Genomic DNA, 23,312 nt, shown 5'->3' with positions numbered 1-23,312 from the left:
CCTGCACCTCCTCCAACCTCATCTATTGCATCCGCTGCTCTAGATGTCAACTTCTTTACATCGGCGAAACCAAACGCAGTCTCGGCGATCGCTTCGCTCAACACCTGCGCTCAGACCGCCTTAACCAACCTGATCTCCCGGTGGCTGAGCACTTCAACTCCCCCTCCCATTCCCAGTCTGACCTTTCTGTCATGGGCCTCCTCCAGTGCCATAGTGAGGCCCACCGGAAATTGGTGGAACAGCACCTCATATTTCGCCTGGGCAGCTTGCAGCCCAGTGGTATGAACATTGACTTCTCCAACTTTAGATAGTTCCTCTGTTCCTCTCTTCCCCTCCCCCTTCCCAGATCTCCCACTGTCTTCCTGTCTCCACCTATATCCTTCCTTTGTCCTGCCCCCCTGACATCAGTCTGAAGAAGGGTCTCGACCTGAAACATCATCCATTCCTTCTCTCCTGAGATGCTGCCTGACCTGCTGAGTTACTCCAGCATTTTGTGAATAAATACCTTGAGAGAAAGGTTGTTGTTTTGAGACCAGGTTATGAGGCTCTCAATCTCCTTCCTGTACTCCGTCTCGTTATTGTTTGATTTCCAGCTCACTACAATGGTGACATCCGCAAAATTGTAAATTAAGTTCGGCTTGTACTTGGCTACACAGTCGTGGGTGTATGACGAGTAAGGAAGGGGGCTGAGAATGCATCCTTGCGGAGCACCAATGTTGAGGATTAACATAGAGGGGATGAATTGCCATAGAGGGGATGATATTGGTCAGTTGGTCAGGAAGCTGAGGATCCAGTTGCAGAGATGAGTGCAGACTCAAACTTCCATGAATTTGGTGATGAGCTTGGGTGGGATAATGGTATTGAAATCAGAGCAATAAATAGTCCATGAATAAAAGTCTGATGTGGGTGTCTCTCTTATCCAGGTGTCCCAGGGATGAGTTTAGGGTCAGGGAGATGGCATCAGCTGTGGACCTGTTGTGGTGGTTGGCAAACTGCAATGGGTCAAATTTGCTTAGTAGCATAATCAAGAATGAATCGCATCTTTGCCGCTCCTTCTTGTCCCCTCTCCCATCAGGCAAAAGGTATAGAAGTGTGAAAACGTACACCACCAGATTCGGGGACTGTTTCTTCCCAGCTATTGTCAGGCAACTGAATTATCCTACTACAAGCAGGGGGCAGTCCTGAACTACTATCTACCTCTTTGGTGACCCTCGGACTATACTTGATTGGACTTTGCTGACTTTACCTTACTCTAAATGTTATTCCCTTATCATGTATACATACACACTGTAAATGGATCAATTGTAATCATGCATTCCCTTTCTGCTGACTGGTTAGCACGCAACAAAAGCTTTTCACTGTACCTCGGTACAACTGATAATAAACTAAACTAAACCATGATGGTGGATGTCGAGGTCATTGGACGGTGGTCGTTACATCATGGGATCTTGCTTTTCTTCACCACTGGGATGATGGTAGTCTTCTTGAAGCAGTGGGGTACCTCAAATCAGAGCAGGGAGAGATTAAACATGTCTGTGAGTACTCCTGCTGGTTGCACCACACAGTTTCTAAGGACACAGCGAGGGACTCTGACAAAAGTTGCTTTTCATGGGTTCAACTTCAGGAAGGCCAATCTCACTTCTGCAACAGTGACCTTGGGAGCAGGCACACTTGAGTCTGATGGGATGGATGTCATTGCTCCATTGGCCTTGTGCTCAAAGCAAGCATAGAAAGCATTAAGTTCATCAGGTTAAGCAGCACTCTCACCCATGATGTTGCCTGACTTCACTTTGCAGCCAGTTATACAGTATATGTGTGCATATGTGTGTGTATATGTGTGTATGTATATGTGTGTGTATACATGTGTGTATGTATATGTGGTGTGTCGGTGTGTGTGTGTATGTGTGTATGTATATGTGTGTGTGTGTGTGTGTGTGTATGTATATGTGTGTATGTATATGTGTGTGTGTAAATGTGTGTGTGTGTGTGTGTATGTGTATATGTGTGTGTGTGTGTGTGTATGTGTGTATGTATATGTGTGTGTGTGTGTATATGTGTGTATATGTGTGTGTATATGTATATATGTATAAGTATGTGTATGTGTGTATGTATATGTGTGTGTGTGTGTATATATATGCATGTGTGTGCGTATGAATGTATTATATATTTATAATATATTTATCAGTGGGATATCTAAGGACTTTTTAGTTATTGTTAACGACTTCCCTTCCTGATAGGTGCAGATTAATATTTCACTATCCTTTAACTTTCAGTCAACTAAGCTTTTTGCTCAGCAACAATTAATTACCTTCTCTATTTACAAAAAGTGACTCTGGGATAACCCATTGGCCTTGGGCAGTTGTGTAACATTGCTTCATATAATATCTCGCTGGAACGAAGGACGGAAACAATTGTGTTGCTCTCCGGCAGGCAGGTTGCAACTGCGGTGGGCGCCACCGACAAGTTTAAAGTTGAGTTGTCAACTAAATGTATCCAGTCCTGCTCCTTTATCACAGCCCGCTGGTGTGGGAGTGAAAAGTAAAACAAAAACCCTTGAGGGGACACAGTGGTGCAGTGGTAGAGTTGCTGCCTTACAGTGACAGAGACATGGGTTCGATCCTGACTATGGGTGCTTGTCTGTTTTTGTTCCCGATGTTGGGGAAGTCCAGAACAAGGGGTCACAGTTTAAGGATAAGGGGGAAGTCTTTTAGGACCGAGATGAGAAAGTTTTTTTCACACAGAGAGTGGTGAATCTGTGGAATTCTCTGCCACAGAAGGTAGTTGAGGCCAGTTCATTGGCTATATTTAAGAGGGAGTTAGATGTGGCCCTTGGGGCTAAAGGGACCAGGGGGTATGGAGCGAAGGCAGGTACGGGATACTGAGTTGGATGATCAGCCATGATCATATTGAATGGCGGTGCAGGCTCGAAGAAACCTATTTTCTATGTTTCTATGTTTAAGTGTTGTGAGAATGTCTACGTTCATGGGGTACATTAAGTGTTGAATATCTGTTCCATGCCATTCTTCAGCAGTAAGCTACATCAGTACATCAACCAGTTGGACTGTATGACGAGGAAACCCATGGGTATTCAAATTTTTATATTTTACCTTTTCAAAGATAATAGTCTTTGGTTTTTGGGTCAATTTGGGCAAAGATAAAGCAAGTAGCTTGATGACAGATTTTACCATAATGAAGCTTTTTGGTTGATTTCATAGCATGGTTATGCTAGTTGATAATTGAAAATACTTCCAGAAATAGTTAAAAGGTGAGAAATTTGTTCCAGTAACTGCTGTGGAGTAGCACCAACACTGTACACAGAAAGCTGCTTTTATTTGGATGATCAGCCATGATCATATTGAATGGCGGTGCAGGCTCGGAGGGCCGAATGGCCTCCTCCTCCTGCACCTATTTTCTATGTTTCTATGAAATGAAGCATTCCTCTCATTGTTGTTGCCCTTTGAAAGGTCTGGCCAGGTGTTGGTGATCAGCTGATGATCTTTTCCTGGTGTGCATGTGACTGGTGAATCATTGAATAAGGCAGTGGAGTGCGCAGCGCGGAGTCTACAGTGGGAGCGGAGCGGAGCACAGCAGAGCACAGCGCGATGGCTACACTACCCACGGCGTACACTGCCCTCACTCTCCTGCTTCTCTACGTCGCCGCTTTCACCCTGGTCAGCTCGAAGAAACCCAACGTGGTGTTGATCCTGACCGACGACCAGGATGTTCTCCTGGGGGGAATGGTGAGTCTGGGGTCGGGGATAGAGAGGGTGAGAGCCGGGCTGAGTGTCTGTGCTTTAGAGTAGCAACAGCAGCAGCAGCAGCGCTCGCTTCCAAAGTGAGCTGGTGTTATCATCACGTTCCCAGGCCCTGCTGGCAGTGTAGGCCGGAATTAAAAACGCATTTGTAAATGTGTGGGTTCTGCAACTGATATAAACACGGCTGCTTCCGATAAAGGGTCTTTACTTTGACACGAGTCGCTAATCCTGTTCAAACTAACACTGCTGGTGACCTGCGGGCATTTACTAAATCTCATTTAAAAATGTGGTTAATCATTTGAAACTAACCATATATTATAATCCCCTGCAAGTGTTGCCTGTGACGACAATGTCACCCCTGCAAGTGTTGCCTGTGACTACAATGTCCTAATTTGAGACCCTACCCTTTTTTTACATCGCCGTTTTAAGTGTGGAATGTTTTAAATGTAATTAAGTCTACTCCAGTTTGAATAAAGTCTACCTACCACCTTTACAGACACCATTGAAGAAGACAAGGAAACTTGTTGGAGACCTTGGAATAACCTTTACTAATGTGGTGAGTTGATTAAAAGATGGTTTAACGTGTAATTTGTGTAGTGGTCTGCTTTCTGTGTTGATATCTATAATACTGAAACTCGTTTATTATCTTGTTTATGACTGAACTTCAGCCAAAATGGTACACGATAGCGCAACAATTTTAGGCCCACATTACTCACCATTGTCACTTCAGTGATAATGCAAGTAGTTTTATTGAAATCGGTGTGTTATTTTTAAAGTTATTCACATTTTAAAGTTTAAAAGGGGGAACAGGGAGGACAGGGTGCTGTACCAACACAGGAGAGGTTTGGGCCCAAGGGGTCCACTTTGTCTAGTATAATTAAAAAATATTGTTTTAGATTTCTGATTTGTTTTTCTGCTTAATCAGCAGATTACACAGTGTTAAAACATGCTTGGCTAGCTATTGTTTTTAAATATTTCTATCTCCTGATAATTTTGTTTAAACATCTCTGGTATAACCTTGGCAATGGATAATATCAAAGGCTTAAATATATATATTAGCAAAGTCTGCAATTGTACACTTTTAACTGTCTGTTTCTTAATTTATACGTGTTTGCATTAATGCAGTATGTGGCCAGCCCATTGTGTTGCCCAAGTAGATCCAGTATCCTGACTGGAAAGTATCCACACAATCATCGTGTATTTAATAATACACTGGAAGGAAACTGCAGTAGTAAAGCATGGCAGAAAACACAAGAGCCTAATACCTTCCCAGCCATCCTCCATAATCATTGTGGATATCGAACATTTTTTGCAGGAAAATATTTGAATGAGGTAATGTTTAATTTTTGTGTGATTGCAATGTTATTGACTCTGATTAACAAAACAACGTGCATGTTTGCTGTTTTGCACTTGGTGTTTAATGTGTAATCATATTCTGTTTGAGACTCCATGGATTGCTCTGAGTGCCACTTGCAAGCTCAGGAAGGGCTTTCCAAAAGATAATCAGCAGTTTTCTAAATATCCCTTCCAAAGTGGAAGGTGAAGTATAAGATACTGGGGTGCACAAAAATTAAATCTGTGAGCTATATAAAAAGTTAAGACTTTTAAACTTTTTGCTTATGTATTTAGGAATGCTGATTGGCACTGGTGATTTTTCTTGCATTTTGTGGCTTTTCTATTTGTGATTGAACATTGAGATTGTGCTGAAGATAGACATATAAAAAGCTGGAGTAACTCTGTGCTTTAGTTTATGGAGGTATTTGCACCAAATAGTGTGGCATAATTAGTGAATTAAAAAATAAAGAACAATAGAACCTATGATTCCCTGATGCTAGCATTATGTTTTCAGAACATTTAATCGTAGGACAGTTTGTTTCTTTGCTGTCCTTGGCCTGTTTCCATTTGTTATGATGAGATATGACAAAGCTCATGGAAAAGATAATGTCAACTTTTATCAAATAGCTGTGTGGCAAGTCTGGAATTGGATAATTTCTGTTACAATGAACAAACTGCTGATTATACTCTTTAGCTATGTAGTTATGCTTGAGCTCCTTATCTGCACTTTTACCCTGAAATTGTTCATTTCTTTTCAATGCCACCACATTTCAATTATAAGATAGACACAAAATGTTGGAGTAGCCCAGCAAGACGGGCAGCATCTCTGGAGAGAAGGAATGGGTGATGCTTCAGGTTGAGACCCTTCAGACTGAGGCTAGGGGGAGAAGTTGGACAAATCCTGATTTATTCTCTTCCCCCCCCCCCCCCCCTTTGGAGGTTGACTGAAGACCTGATAGAAGTAAATAAAATTATGAGAGGCAGAGATAGGGTTGATGGCCAGAATGCATTTCCAAGGATGGGAATATTAAATACTGGAGGGCAAAACTTTAAGATGAGAGGGGCAAAATTTAAAGGAGATGTTTGGGGCAAGTTTTTTTTTTTTTTTTTTTTTTTGGCAGGGTGGTGAGTGCCTGTAATGTGCTGCTGGGGGTGATGGAGCCCACTACGATAGTAGCATTTGAGAGACTTAAAGGCACATGGATGTGCAAGAAATGGAGAGATATATATTATGTGCAGGTGGGTTAGTGGCAATCTGTTTGGTATGGACATTGGGGTCCTGTTCCTGTGCTATGTTCCTTGTTTTCTATTGTGCATTTTCTGGCAAAAGTATTAATTGAACTGCAAATAAAATTGTGCTTTAAGTATTTTGGAACCGATGATGATACCTTGTGCACTGCTTTCTCCACAGTACGGATCCAAGTCTGCTGGTGGAGTTGAACATGTTCCACCAGGTTGGGATTACTGGCATGCTCTGGTAGGTGTTTGTAATGAGTTTGCATTTATCCTCAAAACACCTGCTTGAATGTGTAGTTTTCATAAGCCCGCAGACTAACCGTATGGGGAATTTTGAAGAAGTTGGATTTCAAATGAGGTTCAGTAATAATAGTGGGTTTGGATACTAATTGGATGAGAAATGTGGTTAATAAACTTCACAAGAAATGAGAACATGATGTATTATTTTCAATGAACATCCTTTGGCTATTTTGGTGTTTTATTAATGTACAAGTTTGGCAGGGGGTAATGTTTGAGTGTAATCCCAAAGCTGACTGTTATCTTTGTTTTCAGGTGAAGAATTCTAAATATTACAACTACTCACTTTCTGTAAATGGAAAACTGCAGAATCATGGCCAGAACTATAGTCAAGATTATCTAACTGATTTACTGGTAAGTCTCTTCTCCATTTGTTTTGTTACTAGAGATTGCAGTACAAACTATTTAAGCAGTGACCACCAGTTTCCTGATGAGGATAAGTATTGTGCCACCCCCTCTTCCCCCCCCCCTCTCCCATGAGGTAAGAGGTACAGAAGTTTGAAACGCAAAAGGCCAGATTCCGGGACAGTTTCTGCCCAGCTGTTATCAGGCAACTAAACTGTCTCTCGCTAGCTAGAGTGCAGTCCTGATCTCATTTACTTCATTGGAGACCTTTGAACTGTCTTTAATGGGAATTTATTTGAATTTATCTTGCACCAAATGTTGTATCCTTTATCTGCACACTGTGGACAGCTTGTTTGCAACACCTGGGGTAGGGGTGACCTGTACAAAAGGGACGGGTTACACCTTAACAGCAGGGGGACCAACATTCTGGAAGGTAGGTTTGCTAGTGATACAAGTGTGGCTTTAAACTAAGTGGTGGGGGGGAGGGGTTGACAAACTGGGAATATGGAGATGGAGTTAAAGGGGAAGCAAATACAGGAGAAATTGCAAAGGACTCTCGAATGAATGGGGAGGGAAGTTCTAGAAGGGATAAGAGAGTAAGGTCAGGGCCAATTGTGACCGGTGTGAGAGGGGGGGTGAATACGGAAATTAAAGTGTTGTATTTAAATGCGCGAAGTATAAGAAATAAAGTGGATGAGCTTGGGGCTCAGTTAGACATTGGCAAGTATGATGTTGTGGGAATCACTGAGACATGGCTAGAAGAGGACCAGGGCTGGGAACTGAATATTCAGGGGTACACAACATATAGAAAAGACAGACAGGTGGGCAGAGGGGGTGGGGTCGCTCTGTTGGTGAGGAATGATATTCACTCCCTTGCAAGGGGTGACATAGAATCAGGAGATGTAGAATCAGTATGGGTAGAAATGAGGAATTGTAAGGGTAAAAAGACCCTAATGGGAGTTATCTACAGGCCCCCAAACAGTAGCCTCGACATAGGGTGCAAGTTGAATGAGGAGCTAAAATTGGCATGTCGCAAATGTAATGCTACGGTGGTTATGGGAGATTTCAACATGCAGGTAGACTGGGAAAATCAGGTTGGTAATGGACCCCAGGAAAGAGTTTGTGGAGTGTCTCCGAGATGGATTCTTAGAATAGCTTGTACTGGAGCCTACCAGGGAGAAGGCAATTCTGGATTTAGTGTTGTGTAATGAACCTGATCTGATAAGGGGACTCGAGGTAAAAGAGCCATTAGGATGCAGTGATCACAATATGATAAGTTTTACTCTACAAATTGAGAGGGAGAAGGGAAAATCGGAAGTGTCAGTATTACAGTATAGCAAAGGGGATTACAGAGGCATGAGGCAGGAGCTGGCCAGAATTGACTGGAAGGAGGCCCTCGCAGGGAAGACGGTGGAACAGCAATGGCAGGTATTCCTGGGAATAATGCAGAAATTGCAGGATCAATTTATCCCAAAGAGGAGGAAAGATTCCAAGGGGAGTAAGAGACACCCGTGGCTGACAAGGGAAGTCAAGGACAGCATAAAAATAAAAGAGCAGAAGTACAACAAAGCAAAGAAGAGTGGGAAGCCAGAGGATTGGGACTCTTTTAAAGAGCAACAGAAGATGACTAAGAAGGCAATACGGGGAGAAAAGATGAGGTACGAGGGTAAACTAGCCAATAATATAAAGGAGGATAGTAAAAGCTTTTTTAGGTATGTAAAAAGGAAAAAAATAGTCAAGGCAAATGTGGGTCCCTTGAAGACAGAAGCAGGGGAATTTATTATGGGAAACAAGGAAATGGCAGAAGAGTTGAACCGGTACTTTGGATCTGTCTTCACTAAGGAAGATACAAGCAATCTCCCAGATGTTCTAGTGGGCAGAGATCCTAGGGTGACGGAGGAACTGAAGGAAATCCACATTAGGCAGGAAATGGTGTTGGGTAGACTGATGGGACTGAAGGCTGATAAATCCCCAGGGCCTGATGGTCTGCATCCCAGAGTACTTGAGGGATGGCGCTAGAAATTGTGGACGCATTGGTGATCATTTTCCAATGTTCTATAGATTCAGGATCAGTTCCTGTGGATTGGAGGGTAGCTAATGTTGTCCCACTTTTTAAGAAAGGAGGGAGAGAGAAAACGGGAAATTATGGACCAGTTAGTCTGACATCAGTGGCGGGGAAGATGCTGGAGTCAATTATAAAAGACGAAATTGCGGAGCATTTGGATAGTAGTAACAGGATTGTTCCGAGTCAGCATGGATTTACGAAGGGGAAATCATGCTTGACTAATCTTCTGGAATTCTTTGAGGATGTAACCAGGAAAATTGACAGGGGAGAGTCGGTGGATGTGGTGTACCTTGACTTTCAGAAAGCCTTTGACAAGGTTCCACATAGGAGATTAGTGGGCAAAATTAGAGCACATAGTATTGGAGGTAGGGTACTGACATGGATAGAAAATTGGTTGACAGACAGAAAGCAAAGAGTGGGGATAAATGGGTCCCTTTCAGAATGGCAGGCAGTAACTAGTGGGGTACCGCAAGGCTCAGTGCTGGGACCGCTGCTATTTACAATATACATTAATGACTTGGATGAAGGGATTAAAAGTACCATTAGCAAATTTGCAGATGATACAAAGCTGGGTGGTAATGTGAACTGTGAGGAAGATGCTATGAGGTTGCAGGGTGACTTGGACAGGTTGTGTGAGTGGGCGGATGCATGGCAGATGCAGTTTAATGTGGATAAGTGTGAGGTTATCCACTTTGGTGGTAAGAATAGGAAGGCAGAGTATTATCTGAATGGTGTCAAGTTAGGAACAGGGGACGCACAACGAGATCTGGGTGTCCTAGTGCATCAGTCACTGAAAGGAAGCATGCAGGTACAGCAGGCAGTGAAGAAAGCCAATGGAATGTTGGCCTTCATAACAAGAGGAGTTGAGTATAGGAGCAAAGAGGTCCTTCTACAGTTGAACAGGGCCCTAGTGAGACCGTACCTGGAGTACTGTGCAGTTTTGGTCTCCAAATTTGAGGAAGGATATTCTTGCTATTGAGGGCGTGCAGCGTAGGTTTACTAGGTTAATTCCCGGAATGGCGGGACTATCATATGTTGAAAGACTGGAGCGACTAGGCTTGTATAAACTGGAATTTTGAAAGATGAGAAGAGATCTTATCGAAATGTATAAGATTATTAAGGGGTTGGACACGTCAGAGGCAGGAAACATGTTCCCAATGTTGGGGGAGTCCAGAACAAGGGGCCACAGTTTAAGAATAAGGGGTAGGCCATTTAGAACTGAGATGAGGAAAAACTTTTTCAGTCAGAGTTGTGAATCTGTGGCATTCTCTGCCTCAGAAGGCAGTGGAGGCCAATTCTCTGAATGTATTCAAGAGAGAGCTGGATAGAGCTCTTAAGGATAGTGGAGTCAGGGGGTATGGGGAGAAGGCAGGAACGGGGTACTGATTGAGAATGATCAGCCATGATCACATTGAATGGTGGTGCTAGCTCGAAGGGCCGAATGGCCTCCTCCTGCGTCTATTGTCCATACTCTTTTTGTGACTGGATAGCACGCAACAAAAAGCTTTTCTCTGTCCTGGTATACATGATAATAAACTGAACTAAGCAAATGCACTTCAGCAGCTGGGTTAAGTTTATGATTGCATGTACTGTGAGGTACAATGAAAATCTTTGTTACGGTGTCAGACATGCCATCCATAAATACAATGTGTAGGAAAGAACTGCAGATGCTGGTTTAAATTGAAGGTAGACACAATGCTGGAGTAACTCGGTGGGACAGGCAGTATCTCTGGAGAGAAGGAATAGGTGATGTATTGGGTCGAGACCCTTCTTCAGACTGATGTCAGGGGATGGGGCGGGGCAAAGATAGGATGTAGACGGAGACAGGAAGACCATATATAAATACAATCAAGCAAAAGTAAAAAATATACTTAAAGGTGAAGATACTGAGCACAGAATATAGTCAAGAGCATTATGGCGTTTCTGTTCCATCGACAAAGCCCAATATCTCCAAAGGGGTAGACATGAATCTGACAGTATTCTAGCTTGTGACAGGACGGTTTTGAAGAATAACAGCGGGGAAGCCCTGAGTGGTGGTGCACTCTTTCAAACTTCTGTACCTTTTGTCTGACAGAAGCAGAGAAAAGAAGGAATGACCAGGGTGGGACAAGTCTTTGATTATTTTGGCGCTTTTTCTGAGTCAGACTTGCGTGTAGATGGAGTCAATGGTGGAAAGTCTGATGTATGAGTGAGACTCAGCTACATCTATAACTCTTGCAGTCTTGGGCAGAGCTGTTCCCAAACCAATCTGTGTTGCAACCTAACAGTATGCTTTCCAGGGTGCACCTGTAGAAGTTTGTAAGGGTCATTGGAGACGTGTCAAATTTCTTCCGTCTCCTCAGGAATAAGAGGCCTTGACTGCTGCATTGTTGTGGTTAGTCCATGATAATTTGTTGGTAATATTAATCCTAAGGAACCTGAAGCTCCCTCAACATTTTCCACTTCTGCACTATTATTGGGAATTGTGGCGCGTGTTCCACCGTGCTTCCTGAAATCAATAACTAGCTCCTTCATCTTGCTGACAATGAGGGAGATGTTATTATCCTTGTGATGTGGTTTGGTGGAAAGCTTTTGTCTTCCAATCCATTCCTGAGCAATCTATAAAAAGATTTTTGGGGAACAATATTTCCCAGGGTCCATTGTGGTTCCCCGGCTGTCATAGATGGTTCCCTCACCCATGCCTCTTCTGTGTCGAAGTTCTGTTCTCTCTCCCTCTCCCCAAGGTCAGAGTTCTCCTGGTCCTCGCTTTTCACCCCACCAGCCTCCGCTTCAAACTCATCATCATCTGACATTTCCATCACCTCCAACGTGATCCTATCACTAATCGTACCTTTCTGCCTTCCGCAGAGACCACTCTCTGTGACTCCTTAGTTCACTCATCCCTTCCCACCCAAACCACCCCCTCCCCAGGTACTTTCTTCTGCAACCACAGGAGACGTAACATCTGTTCTTGTACTCCCCAACCCCCCAACTCAATCCAGAACTCCTGAAAGTCCTACCTGGTGAGACAGAGGTTCACAAGCACCTTCTCTAACCTCATTTACTGCATCTGGTGTTCCCAATTTGGGCTCCTGTAAATTGGCAAGGCATAGACCCGTCAACCTTGTCGCTGAACACGCATGCTTGGTTCGCCAAGGCCTACTGGATCTCCGGTTGCTAATAGCTCTAACTCATTCTCATTCTCTAACCCATTCTCACACTGACCTTTCTGCCATGGCCTGCGTCAATTGCCAGTGTGAGGCCACATGACAATTGGAGGAACAGGACTTTGTATTTCGCTTGGGTAGCTTACTACCCAGCGGTATGTTTGTTCTCAAATGTCGGGTAACCTCTACAAATGCCTCCGCCACCCTCCTTTCACCCTCTTCCCTCCCACCCCCCTTCCTCGGCTAAAAGTTCATTAATCAGTTGTGCAATTCGCAACTATCTATCCCTTGAGCTAACACCATCTCTAGTCACAAATCAGCCTATCGGGGAACCTCCATGCCAAGGTCATCTATTGCCCCCCAACCTGAAACATCACCTATCCATTTTCTCCAGTGATGTTGCCTGGCCCGCTGAGTTACTCCGGCATTTTGTGTCTGTCTTTATTTCCCAGTATCCAGTCTTTTTTCAATTAGAAGAAACTGGTGTTCATGAACAGGCTTTTTGCAGGGTTAGGGTGTCCCAAGGTGCCATCCATCCAAACGGACAGTTGTAATGTAGTAAACATTACAACTACTTACACCCTCGAGTTCCAATAACAGCAAAAAAAGACCAGGTTATTGATTTTAGATGCCACCTGGGGGAAATCTGTTCTGGTTGATCTATTTTTGTTGAGGGGCCTTTTTATTTTGCATACCATATTGGAAAGGGAGGCAACTCTGGCCATGCATTACTTAGAGATGTTCCAGGATATCAGTCTAGTAATGTTACATCTGGGAGTAGAGCTTGGATCCATTATCGTAGTTGGAGCTCCAGATTTTGACAAGCTGACATGAATATAATGAATTAGAATTCATACTTTAATATTTCTCAATCAGGTGTATTTACATTTGTTGCTTTTAAATTGAGCCTTAGAGCTTGAAGGTGTTGCTTCCATTGCTCTTTCCACGTGGAATGTCCAGATGCACCACATTCCTAAGGCAGAGATAGATACATTCTTGATTAGTACAGGTGTCAGGTTGTGGGAAGAAGGCAGGAGAATGGGGTTGGAGGCAGAGATAGATCAGCCATGATTGAATGGTGGAGCTGAGTTGTTGGGCCGAATGGCATAATTCTACTCCTCTTCCTTATGACCTTGTGACTATCCTGACTTCTTCCTTGCTGCTTTGCATCTTGTATCTTGTGTGCTTTCATCACATTCAACAAGGGGGAGAATAGGAGCAGGAACATAATTGTGCAACATCAACAGTGACATTGTTCAAGAATGAATTGCAAGTCTAATTAGATATGGCCTCTTCAATAAACTAAGATCCACTCAAATGGTAAATCAGCACACAGAATCTGTATGATAATTAAACTTGTAGTTGATGAAATTTGAACTAAATTTCATCTCATGGTGTAATGAACTGAGTGCTGTGTATTTATGTATTGCCTTGTGCTGGCATACTGTAATGTTTTACAAATTTTCACTTTAATTTCTGCACTTTTTTATTTGGTAGTCAAATGCTTCACTGGACTTTTTGGAATACAGACCCAAGTATGCACCTTTCTTCATGATGATCTCGACTCCAGCACCACACTCTCCTTGGACTCCTGCCCCACAATATGAAAAAAGTTTTTTGAATGTTAAAGCACCAAGAAACAATAACTTCAATATACATGGAAAGGTAACAAATATTGAACGGTGGATTTTGTCATAAAATTGTCATTTTTAGCTATATATATATATATATATATATATATATGTGACTCATTTTAATTTCTTGCATCATATTAACTGTCAAGCCAGTTGTCTAGTTTCTAGTATGGGCTGTAAATTAATTGTTATTTGATGTTGCTATCTGCTTTCTGCAATGTGAGGAAAGCATGGCTGAAAGAAAGGATACCATTGGCTTTGGATGCGTTTCTGTTGAGGTAGTTACAGTGGCCTTCATAATGTTTGGGACAAAGACCCATTTATTTATTTGCCTCTGTACTCCACAATTTGAGATTTGTAATAGAAAACAAATCACGTGGTTAAAGTGCACATTGTCAGATTTTAGTAAAGGCCATTTTTATACATTTTGGTTTCACCATGTATAAATTATAGCAGTGTTTATACATTGTCCCCCCCCATTTCAGGGCACCATAATGTTTGGGACACAGCAATGTCATGTAAATGAAAGTAGTCATGTTTAGTATTTTATTGCATATCCTTTGCATGCAATGACTGCTTGAAGTCTGCATTTCATGGACATCACCAGTTGTTAGGTGTCTTCTCTGATGATGCTCTGCCAGGCCTGTATTGCAGCCATCTTTAGCTTGCGCTTGTTGGGGGGCTAGTCCCCTTCAGGTTTCTCTTCAGCTTATAAAAGGCATGCTCAATTGGGTTCAGATCAGGTGATTGACTTGGACACTCAAGAATTGACCATTTTTCAGCTTTGAAACTAGTTTGTTGCTTTAGCAGTATGTTTGGGATCATTGGCCAGCAGTTCATTCTACAATAAGACTGAGTTTTTTGAGACATTTGTTTCAACTTGAGCAGATAGGATGTGTCTATACACTTCAGAATTCATTATGCCACTACCATCAGCAGTTGTATCATCAATGAATATAAGTGAGCCAGTTCCTTCAGCCATACATGCCCAAACCATAACACCCCCACCACCATGTTTCACAGATGAGGTGGTATGCTTTGGATCTTGGACAGTTCCTTCTCTCCTCCATACTTTGTTCTTGCCATCACTCTGATATAAGTTAGTCTTCGTCTCATCTGTCCACAAGACCTTTTTCCAGAAATGTGGTTGCTCTTTTTCGTACCTCTTGGCAAACTAACCTGGCCATCCTATTTTTGCAAATAACTGGAGGTTTGCATCTTGCAGTGTAGCCTCTGTATTTCTGTTCATGAAGTTTTCTGCGGACAGTGGTCATTGACAAATCCACACCTGACCCCTGAAGAGTGTTTCTGATCTGTCGGACAGGTATTTGGGGATTTTTCTTTATTATAAGAGAGAATTCTCTATAATAAAGAATGTCATCAGCTGTAGAGGTCTTCCTTGGCCTGCCAATCCCTTTGCGATTAGTAAGCTCACCAGTGCTCTCTTTCTTCTTAATGAAAGACAATAGACAATAGGTGCAGGAGTAGGCCATTCGGCCCTTCGAGTCAGCACCACCATTCAATGTGATCATGGCTGATCATTCTTAATCAGTACCCCATTCCTGCCTTCTCCCCATACCCCCTGACTCTGTTATCCTTAAGAGCTCTATCTAGCTCTCTTGAAAGCATTCAGAGAACTGACCTCCACTGCCTTCTGAGGCAGAGAATTCCACAGATTTACAACTCTCTGACTGAAAATGTTTTTCCTCCTCTCTGTTCTAAATGGCCTACCCCTTATTCTTAAACTGTGGCTCCTGGTTCTGGACTCCCCCAACATTGGGAACATGTTTCCTGCCTCTAATATGTCCAACCCCTTAATAATCTTATGTTTCAATAAGATCCCCTCTCATCCTTCTAAATTCCAAGCCTAGTCGCTCCAGTCTTTCAACATACGACAGTCCTGCCATTCCGGGAATTAACCTAGTAAACCTACACTGCATGCCCTCAATAGCAAGAATATCCTTCCTCATATTTGGAGACCAAAACGGCACACAGTACTCCAGGTGCGGTCTTACTAGGGCCATGTACAACTGTAGAAGGAACTCTTTCCTCCTATACTCAACTCCTCTTGTTATGAAGGCCAAAATTCCATTGGCTTTCTTCACTGCCTGCTGTACCTGCATACTTCCTTTCAGTGACTGTTGCACTAGGACACCCAGATCTCGTTGTACGTCCCCTTTTCCTAACTTGACACCATTCAGATAATAATCTGCCTTCCTATTCTTACCACCAAAGTGCATAACCTCACACATCCACATTAAACTGCATCTGCCATGCATCCGCCCACTCACACAGACTGTCCAAGTCACCCTGCAACCTCATAGCATCTTCCTCACAGTTCACACTGTTGTACTTCGTGGTCCGGTACCTGTTGTACCTTTGTTGTGACTCTGGAAGGACCACGAGTACACATGTTTAAGATGTTAAGCTCCGTGGTGGAGCTTAACTCCAGGCTGTTTATTCCAAGGCCGCCTGGATCCAGAGTGACTGCCTAATCACACCAATCACTTATATACACAGGCATACAAAGTAGTCCTTGGATACACAAAGTAGTCCCAGCAATATCACAACACGCGCTGCCCCCCAACTTTGTGTCATCTGCAAATTTTCTAATGTTACTTTTAATCCCTTCATACAAGTCATTAATGTATATTGTAAATAGCTGTGTATAATAAAAGAAAATAACTGCAGATGCTGGTACAAATCGAAGGTATTTATTCACAAAATGCTGGAGTAACTCAGCAGGTCAGGCAGCATCTCAGGAGAGAAGGAATGGGCGACGTTTTGGACCAGAAACTTTGCCCATTCCTTCTCTCCTGAGATGCTGCCTGACCTGCTGAGTTACTCCAGCATTTTGTAAATAGCTGTGGTCCCAGCACCGAGCCTTGCGGTACCCCACTAGTCACTGCCTGTGAAAGAAAGGGAACCATTTCTGAAAGGGAACCATTTATCCCCACTCTTTGCTTTCTGTCTGCCAACCAATTTTCTATCCATGTCAGTACCCTACCCCCAATACCATGTGCTCTAATTTTGCACACTAATCTCCTGTGGGACCTTGTCGAAGGCTTTCTGAAAGTCAAGGTACACCACATCCACCAGCTCTCCCCGTCCACTTCCCTCGACAGGGCACTTCCCGCGACAGGGCCACACCCCTTGTGCAAGCCTTGTTTCCAAACAGTTGATTTTGGTAAGCTTAAAGTTTGGCTGATGTCTCTAACTGTTTTATTCTTGGTTCTCGGTCTCATAATGGTTTCTTTGACTTTCATTGGCACAACATAAGGTACCACATGGGAGCCTGGTAAGCAAAATTAGAGTACATGGTATTGGGGGTAGGGTTTTGAGATGGATAGAGAATTGGTTGGCAGACAGAAAGCAAAAAGCAGGAAGAAATGGGTCCTTTTCAGAATGGCAGACAGTGGAGAGTGGAGTGCTGCAAGGCTCGGTGCTGGGGCTGCAACTATTTACAATATATATTAATGATTTGGATGATGGAATTAGAAGTAACACCAGCAAGTTTGTGGATGACAAAGCTGGGTGGTAGTGTGAACTGCGAAGAGGATGTTAGGAAGTTGCAGGGTGACTTGGACAGGTTGAGTGAGTGGACAGATGCATGGCAGGTGCAGTAATAATGTAGATAAATGTGAGGTTATTCACTTTGCCTGCAAAAATAAGGAGGCAGGTTATTATCTCAATGGTGTCAGATTAGGTAAAGGATGTGCAACGAGACCTTGATGTCCTTGTACACCAGTCACTGAAAGTAAGCGTGCAGGTACAGCAGGCAGTGAAGAAAACTAATGGCATGTTGGCCTTCATAACGAGAGGATTTGAGTACAGGAGCAAAGAAGGCCTGCAGTTGTATAGGGCCTTGGTGAGACCACATCTGGAGTATTGTGTGCAGTTTTGGTCTCCTAATTTGAGGAAGGATGTCCTTGCTATTGAGGCAGTGCAGCGTAGGTTCACGAGGTTAATTCCTGGGAAGGAGGGACTGTCATATGAGGAAAGATTGGAAAGACTAGGCTTGTATTCACTGGAGTTTAGAAGGATGAGAGGGGATCTTATAGACATATAAAATCATAAAAGGACTAGACAAGCTAGATGCAGGGAAACAATGTTCCCAATGTTGGAGTCCAGAACCAGGGAACACAGTCTAAGAATAAAGGGGAGACCATTTAAAACTGAGGTGAGAAGAAATTTTTTCACCCGGAGTTGTGAATTTGTGGAATTCTCTGCCACAGAAGGCAGTGGAGGCCAATTCACTGGATGAATTTAAGAGTTAGAGCTTTAGGGGGTTGTGGAATCAAGGGAAATGGGGAGAAGGCAGGCACAGGTTACTGATTGTGAATGATCAGCCACGATCACAATGAATGGTGGTGCTGGTTTGAAGGGCCAAATGACCTCCTGCACCTATTTTCTATGTTTCTATGTAACTTTGGTCCTCGTGTTGATAAACAGCAATAAAAGTTTCCAAAGGTGATGGAAAGACTGGAGGAAAGACTAGGTGCTGAGAGCTCTCTTGTACCTGCATTAAGGAGGCAATTAAACACACCTGAGCAATAACAAATGCCTGTGGAGTACAGAGGCAAATAAATAAATGATGGGTCTTTATCCCAAAGATTATGGAGGGCACTGTAAAGCATATCTTTAATGGGACATCCCATAAAAGCTTAGTTGTGCATTCATTATGCAGGATTAAGGCAAATGGGAAGGTAAATGTTTCAATTTATGGATGACTGCACATCAAAATATTGGTCTATCAATTCTGTATTTAACTATGAACCTTTCCTAAAGAGTAGTCTTATCTTAATTATTTAGTTATTTTGAACTCTTCACAGGACAAACATTGGCTAATCAGGCAAGCAAAGACTCCCATGGCCAATACTTCAATCAAATTTCTGGATAACGCTTTTCGGAAAAGGTATAGTTCCTTTGCTCGCATTTTAACTTTTATTTTTAAAGATTTGCAAATGAATTCCTAATTCCAGGTGATTTTTTTTTTGATCGCTTTAGATGGCAGACATTATTGTCAGTGGACGATCTCGTGGAAAAAGTAGTAAAGAAGCTGGATGCAATCAAAGAGTTGGATAACACCTATATTTTCTTTACATCTGACAATGGCTATCATACAGGTAAACAATCTGAGCCTTGTTCTATTATAAGATATTGAAATTGGTCGGACAGTTCATTTGTTGTCCTCTTGCGCAATGGGATTCCAGGCCCAATATGTACTTGTACTGTGCATCATTGAATGGGAGACTGAAGAAAAAGTCTGTCACTGTGTTTTAGGACAAAGTGTGTATGATACTGATCAGTGCATCTTTCTTGCAGTGAAACTTTACATATCGGATGCTATTGACGCTAAGAAATGTTAAAGCTGTACATTTACAATCTGTAAACTTCTCTTCACACAAAGAAAATGTATTGGGAAGAAAAGGGTGGTGTGTAGTGGTCAAGTCAAGTCAAATTTATTTGTCACATACATATACTCGATGTGCAGTGAAATGAAAGTAGCAATGCCTGCGGATTGTGCACAAAAAGAATTACAGTTACAGCATATAAATAAAGTTAATAAGTTACTAAACATAGCACAAAAAGTGTCGACAAATTTAGTCTCTGGGGGTTATAAAAGTTGACAGTCCTGATGGCCTGTGGGAAGAAGCTCCGTCTCATCCTCTCCGTTTTCACAGCATGACAGCGGAGGCGTTTGCCTGATCGTAGCATCTGGAACAGTCTGTTACTGGGGTGGCAGGGGTCCCTCATGATCTTGCTTGCTCTGGATCTGCACCTCCTGATGTATAGGTCCTGCAGGGGGACGAGTGTAGTTCCCATGGTGCGTTCTGCCGAACGCACTACTCTCTGCAGGGCCATCCTGTCCTGGGCAGAGCTGTTCCCAAACCAGACTGTAATGTTGCCGGACAGGATGCTCTCTACAGCCCCAGAGTAGAAGCAATGAAGGATCCTCAGCGACACTCTGAATTTCCTCAGTTGTCTAAGGTGGTAAAGGCGCTGCTTAGCCTTACCCACCAGTGCGGCAATGTGCGTTGCCCACGTCAGATCCTCTGCGATGCGGACTCCCAAGTATTTGAAACTGCTCACCCTATCCACAATAGACCCATTTATCTCGAGTGGCGTGTACGTCCTTGGATTTTTAGCCCTTCTGAAGTCCACAATCAGCTCCTTTGTTTTAGTGACATTCAAGAGGAGGCTATTGTCCTGACACCAGAGTGCCAGATCAGCCACCACCTCCCGGTAGGCCTTCTCATCGTTGTTGGAGATCCGGCCCACCACCACAGTGTCATCAGCAAACTTGATGATGGAGTTTGAGCTGAACCTGGCCCCACAGTCATGTGTGTACAGGGAGTACAGTAGGGGGCTAAGGACGCAGCCCTGGGGGGATCCTATGTTCAGGGTGAGGGAGCTAGATGTGTGTTCCCCCACCCTGACCACTTGGGGCCTGGCAGTGAGAAAGTCCAGGACCCAGGCACACAGAGGGGTGCTAAGCCCCAGTTCCAGCAGCTTCTCAACCAGTCTGCTGGGGACTATTGTGTTGAATGCTGAACTAAAGTCAATGAACAGCATCCTCACATAGCCCCCCTGGCTGTCCAGATGAGAGAGAGCGGTGTGTAGAACCTGGGAGACAGCATCATCCGTGGACCTGTTCGGACGGTATGCGAACTGTAGTGGGTCTATGTTGCGAGGAAGGAGGGCGCAGATGTGCTTCTTGGCTAGCCTCTCAAAGCATTTCATGCAACTGGTGGAGCTGCTGCCTGGGCACCTGATTCCTGGGGGCAATCATGACTTTGGGTGCTGACTTTGTGGAGTTTGCACATTCCCTCTGACTGTGGGTTTCTTCTGGGTGCTCCGGTTTCCTCCCACATCCCAAAGACGTGTGGGTTTGTAGAGCGGATGTGAAAGTGGGATAACACAGAACTAGTGTGAACGGGTGAGCGATTGTTGGCATAGGCTCGGTGAGCCAAAGGGTCTATTTTCATGCTGTTTCTCTAAACTAAACTTTTGGATTACAATGTGTACTATTGTAACTGAAGTAGGTAGAATTCTGCATTATGGCTGGGTGTTAAATTTGTTCAAATGGGCTTCTCTGTCTTTATTTCATAAACTTCTGCTTGCTGTAATATTTGTGAGAACTACAATTATAACTTGTCTGAAGAATGGTCCCAACCCATAACGTCACATAGCCAAGTTCTCCTGAAATGCTGCCTAACCCACTGAGTTACTCCAGCACTTTGTGTCCTTTCTAAACCAGCATCTGCAGTTCCTTAGGTCTATAAGGTGTTATCACTTATCAAAATGCACATCCCAGAACTGCTGCTTGTAAATAATACAATACCGAGACAGCATTTCTTTACTCTGTGCCAAAGGAAACTTTGGTGAATAAAATAATTCTTGAAATAAAAACAAACTGGCAGTAGCTGCATGAGAGAAATACTGAGAAGTTGATGACTTTGCAACAGAAGTTTTATTTTGGAGTGTTTATTTGCAGAAAATAAAACTATATTTGAAATGAATCAATACATCTAGATTTAATGGCATTCTCTGCTACATTAACAGCCTGTTTTGTATAATTTTAGGTCAATTTTCTTTGCCAATTGACAAACGACAGCTGTATGAATTTGATATTAAAGTTCCATTGCTTGTGCGTGGACCTGGAATCAAATCTAATACTAGTAATAAGGTATGTGATGCACATTGATTTAAAAAAAAACTTGTGACAGAATGAAATGTTTTATGTTTGAAATTATCTAAATAAGAATGTAAGCAAATATAAACATACCACAAAAAGTAAGGAAATTTGTGTTTGGTAGATTATTTCTTTGTTGTAACAATGCTTCTTGGCAATAAATCTTATACCGTTGGAAAGCCTGTTTATTTCCCTTTTAAATGGTGCCACATTTGTAAGGAACATGCATTTGTGGGATGAGCAGCAGAGCTGAGAATGTGGGTTGCACCCATGAAAAATCTGCCAAATCTTCTCTGCCAATGCCAAACAGCTTATTCTGCCATTGACTCTTGTTCGGTGTTGTTTGGTGGATTGGATGATTGAAGTCTGAAGAAACAAGACATATTGGCAATTTAACAATTTATTCATTTAATAAACAGGAGCCTCAGTAGCGTGTGGAAGAACCATACACAGCCACAACAGCCTGGCACCTCCTCCTCATGCTGGTCACCAGCCTGGTCACACACTGTTGTGGGATGGCATCCCATTCTTCAACCAGCATTTGTCGCAAGTCAGCCAACGTGGTTGTGTTGGTCACTCTGGCACGAACAGTACGCCCAAGCTGATCCCACAAGTGTTCAATGGGGTTGAGGTCAGGACTGCTGGCAGGCCATTCCATCCTCTCCACTCCCAAATTCTGGAGGTAGTCTGAGAAACCCTGCTCTGTGGGGGCGAGCATTGTCATCTTGGAGGATAGAGTTTGGTCCCAGACTGTAGAGATATGGGATTGCCACTGGTTGCAGAATCTCATCTCGATATCTCTCTGCATTGAGATTGCCTCCAATGATGACAAGCCTCGTTTTTCCAGTGAGGGAGATGCCGCCCCACACCATCACACTCCCTCCACCAAAAGATGTTACTCTATCGGTGCAGCAATCAGCATAGCGTTCTCCATGTGTTCTCCGCACTTTGACCCTATGATCCAACTGCCGTAGGCAGAATCTGGACTCATCGCTGAACATAACGTTCCTCCACATGTTCAGGTTCCAGTGCGCGTGTTGCCGACACCAGCGCAAACGGGCCTGACGGTGAAGGGCAGTCATGGCAGGCCTCCTGGCAGCCCTATGAGACCGGAGATCGGCTGCGTGCAGTCTGTTCCGAATTGTCTGGGCAGAGAGCCGTCGGCCATATCGTCCTGCAAACCTTGACTGCAAATCTGTAGAAGACAGCCTACGGTTCCTAAGTGCTGACAGGGTGAGGAAACGGTCTTCGGGTGTCGTCTTCTTGGGACGCCCACTCTGACATCCCCTGCTACATGGAACTTGGCCTTCACTTTGGAGATGGTACTAGGGCTCACTCCAAATAATGCCGCAACTTGGTTTTGCGGAACACCAGCTTGAAGTTGCCCTATCGCACGGGCCCTATCCAGATCAGTCAAACGTGGCATGCCGATTCTTGGAGCAGACACCTACTGACCACTGTAGCAGGGCCCATGCTCACAGATGCTGCCAATCAGGTGCCAATCAGGCACCTGATTGTCAGCACCGGGGGTACCAGTAGCTCAAAACAAGAGTCAATAACAACAGCAGAATAAGCTGTTTGGCATTGGCAGATTTGGCAAATTTTTCATGGGCGCAACCCATATACTCAGCTCTGCTGCTCATCCCACAAATGCATGTTCCTTACAAATGTGGCACCATTTAAAAGGGAAATAAACAGGCTTTCCAACGGTATAAGATTTATTGCCAAGAAGCATTGTTACAACAAAGAAATAATCTACCAAACACAAATTTCCTTACTTTTTGTGCTATGTTTATATATTTT

General features: G+C 43.4%; 1 protein-coding gene across 1 annotated transcript in view; it reads left to right on the top strand.

Moving 5' to 3' along the window:
* The first annotated feature begins 3,517 nt into the window (after window positions 1–3,517).
* Window positions 3,518–23,312, top strand: part of gnsa (glucosamine (N-acetyl)-6-sulfatase a) — a 32,175-nt gene continuing 12,380 nt past the window's right edge. The window contains exons 1-9 of the mRNA XM_078417374.1: window positions 3,518–3,740; window positions 4,252–4,311; window positions 4,881–5,087; window positions 6,502–6,567; window positions 6,879–6,977; window positions 13,677–13,844; window positions 18,646–18,728; window positions 18,821–18,939; window positions 21,400–21,503. Of these exons, the coding sequence (XP_078273500.1) occupies window positions 3,603–3,740; window positions 4,252–4,311; window positions 4,881–5,087; window positions 6,502–6,567; window positions 6,879–6,977; window positions 13,677–13,844; window positions 18,646–18,728; window positions 18,821–18,939; window positions 21,400–21,503 (1,044 nt within the window). The 5' untranslated portion in view covers window positions 3,518–3,602. The remainder of the gene's footprint in view (window positions 3,741–4,251; window positions 4,312–4,880; window positions 5,088–6,501; window positions 6,568–6,878; window positions 6,978–13,676; window positions 13,845–18,645; window positions 18,729–18,820; window positions 18,940–21,399; window positions 21,504–23,312) is intronic.

Source organism: Rhinoraja longicauda, chromosome 20 (genome assembly GCF_053455715.1).
Source record: "Rhinoraja longicauda isolate Sanriku21f chromosome 20, sRhiLon1.1, whole genome shotgun sequence".
NCBI lineage: Eukaryota > Metazoa > Chordata > Chondrichthyes > Rajiformes > Arhynchobatidae > Rhinoraja > Rhinoraja longicauda.
The sequence above is the reverse complement of the archived record's forward strand: the minus strand, read 5'-3'. Positions and strand labels throughout refer to the sequence as shown.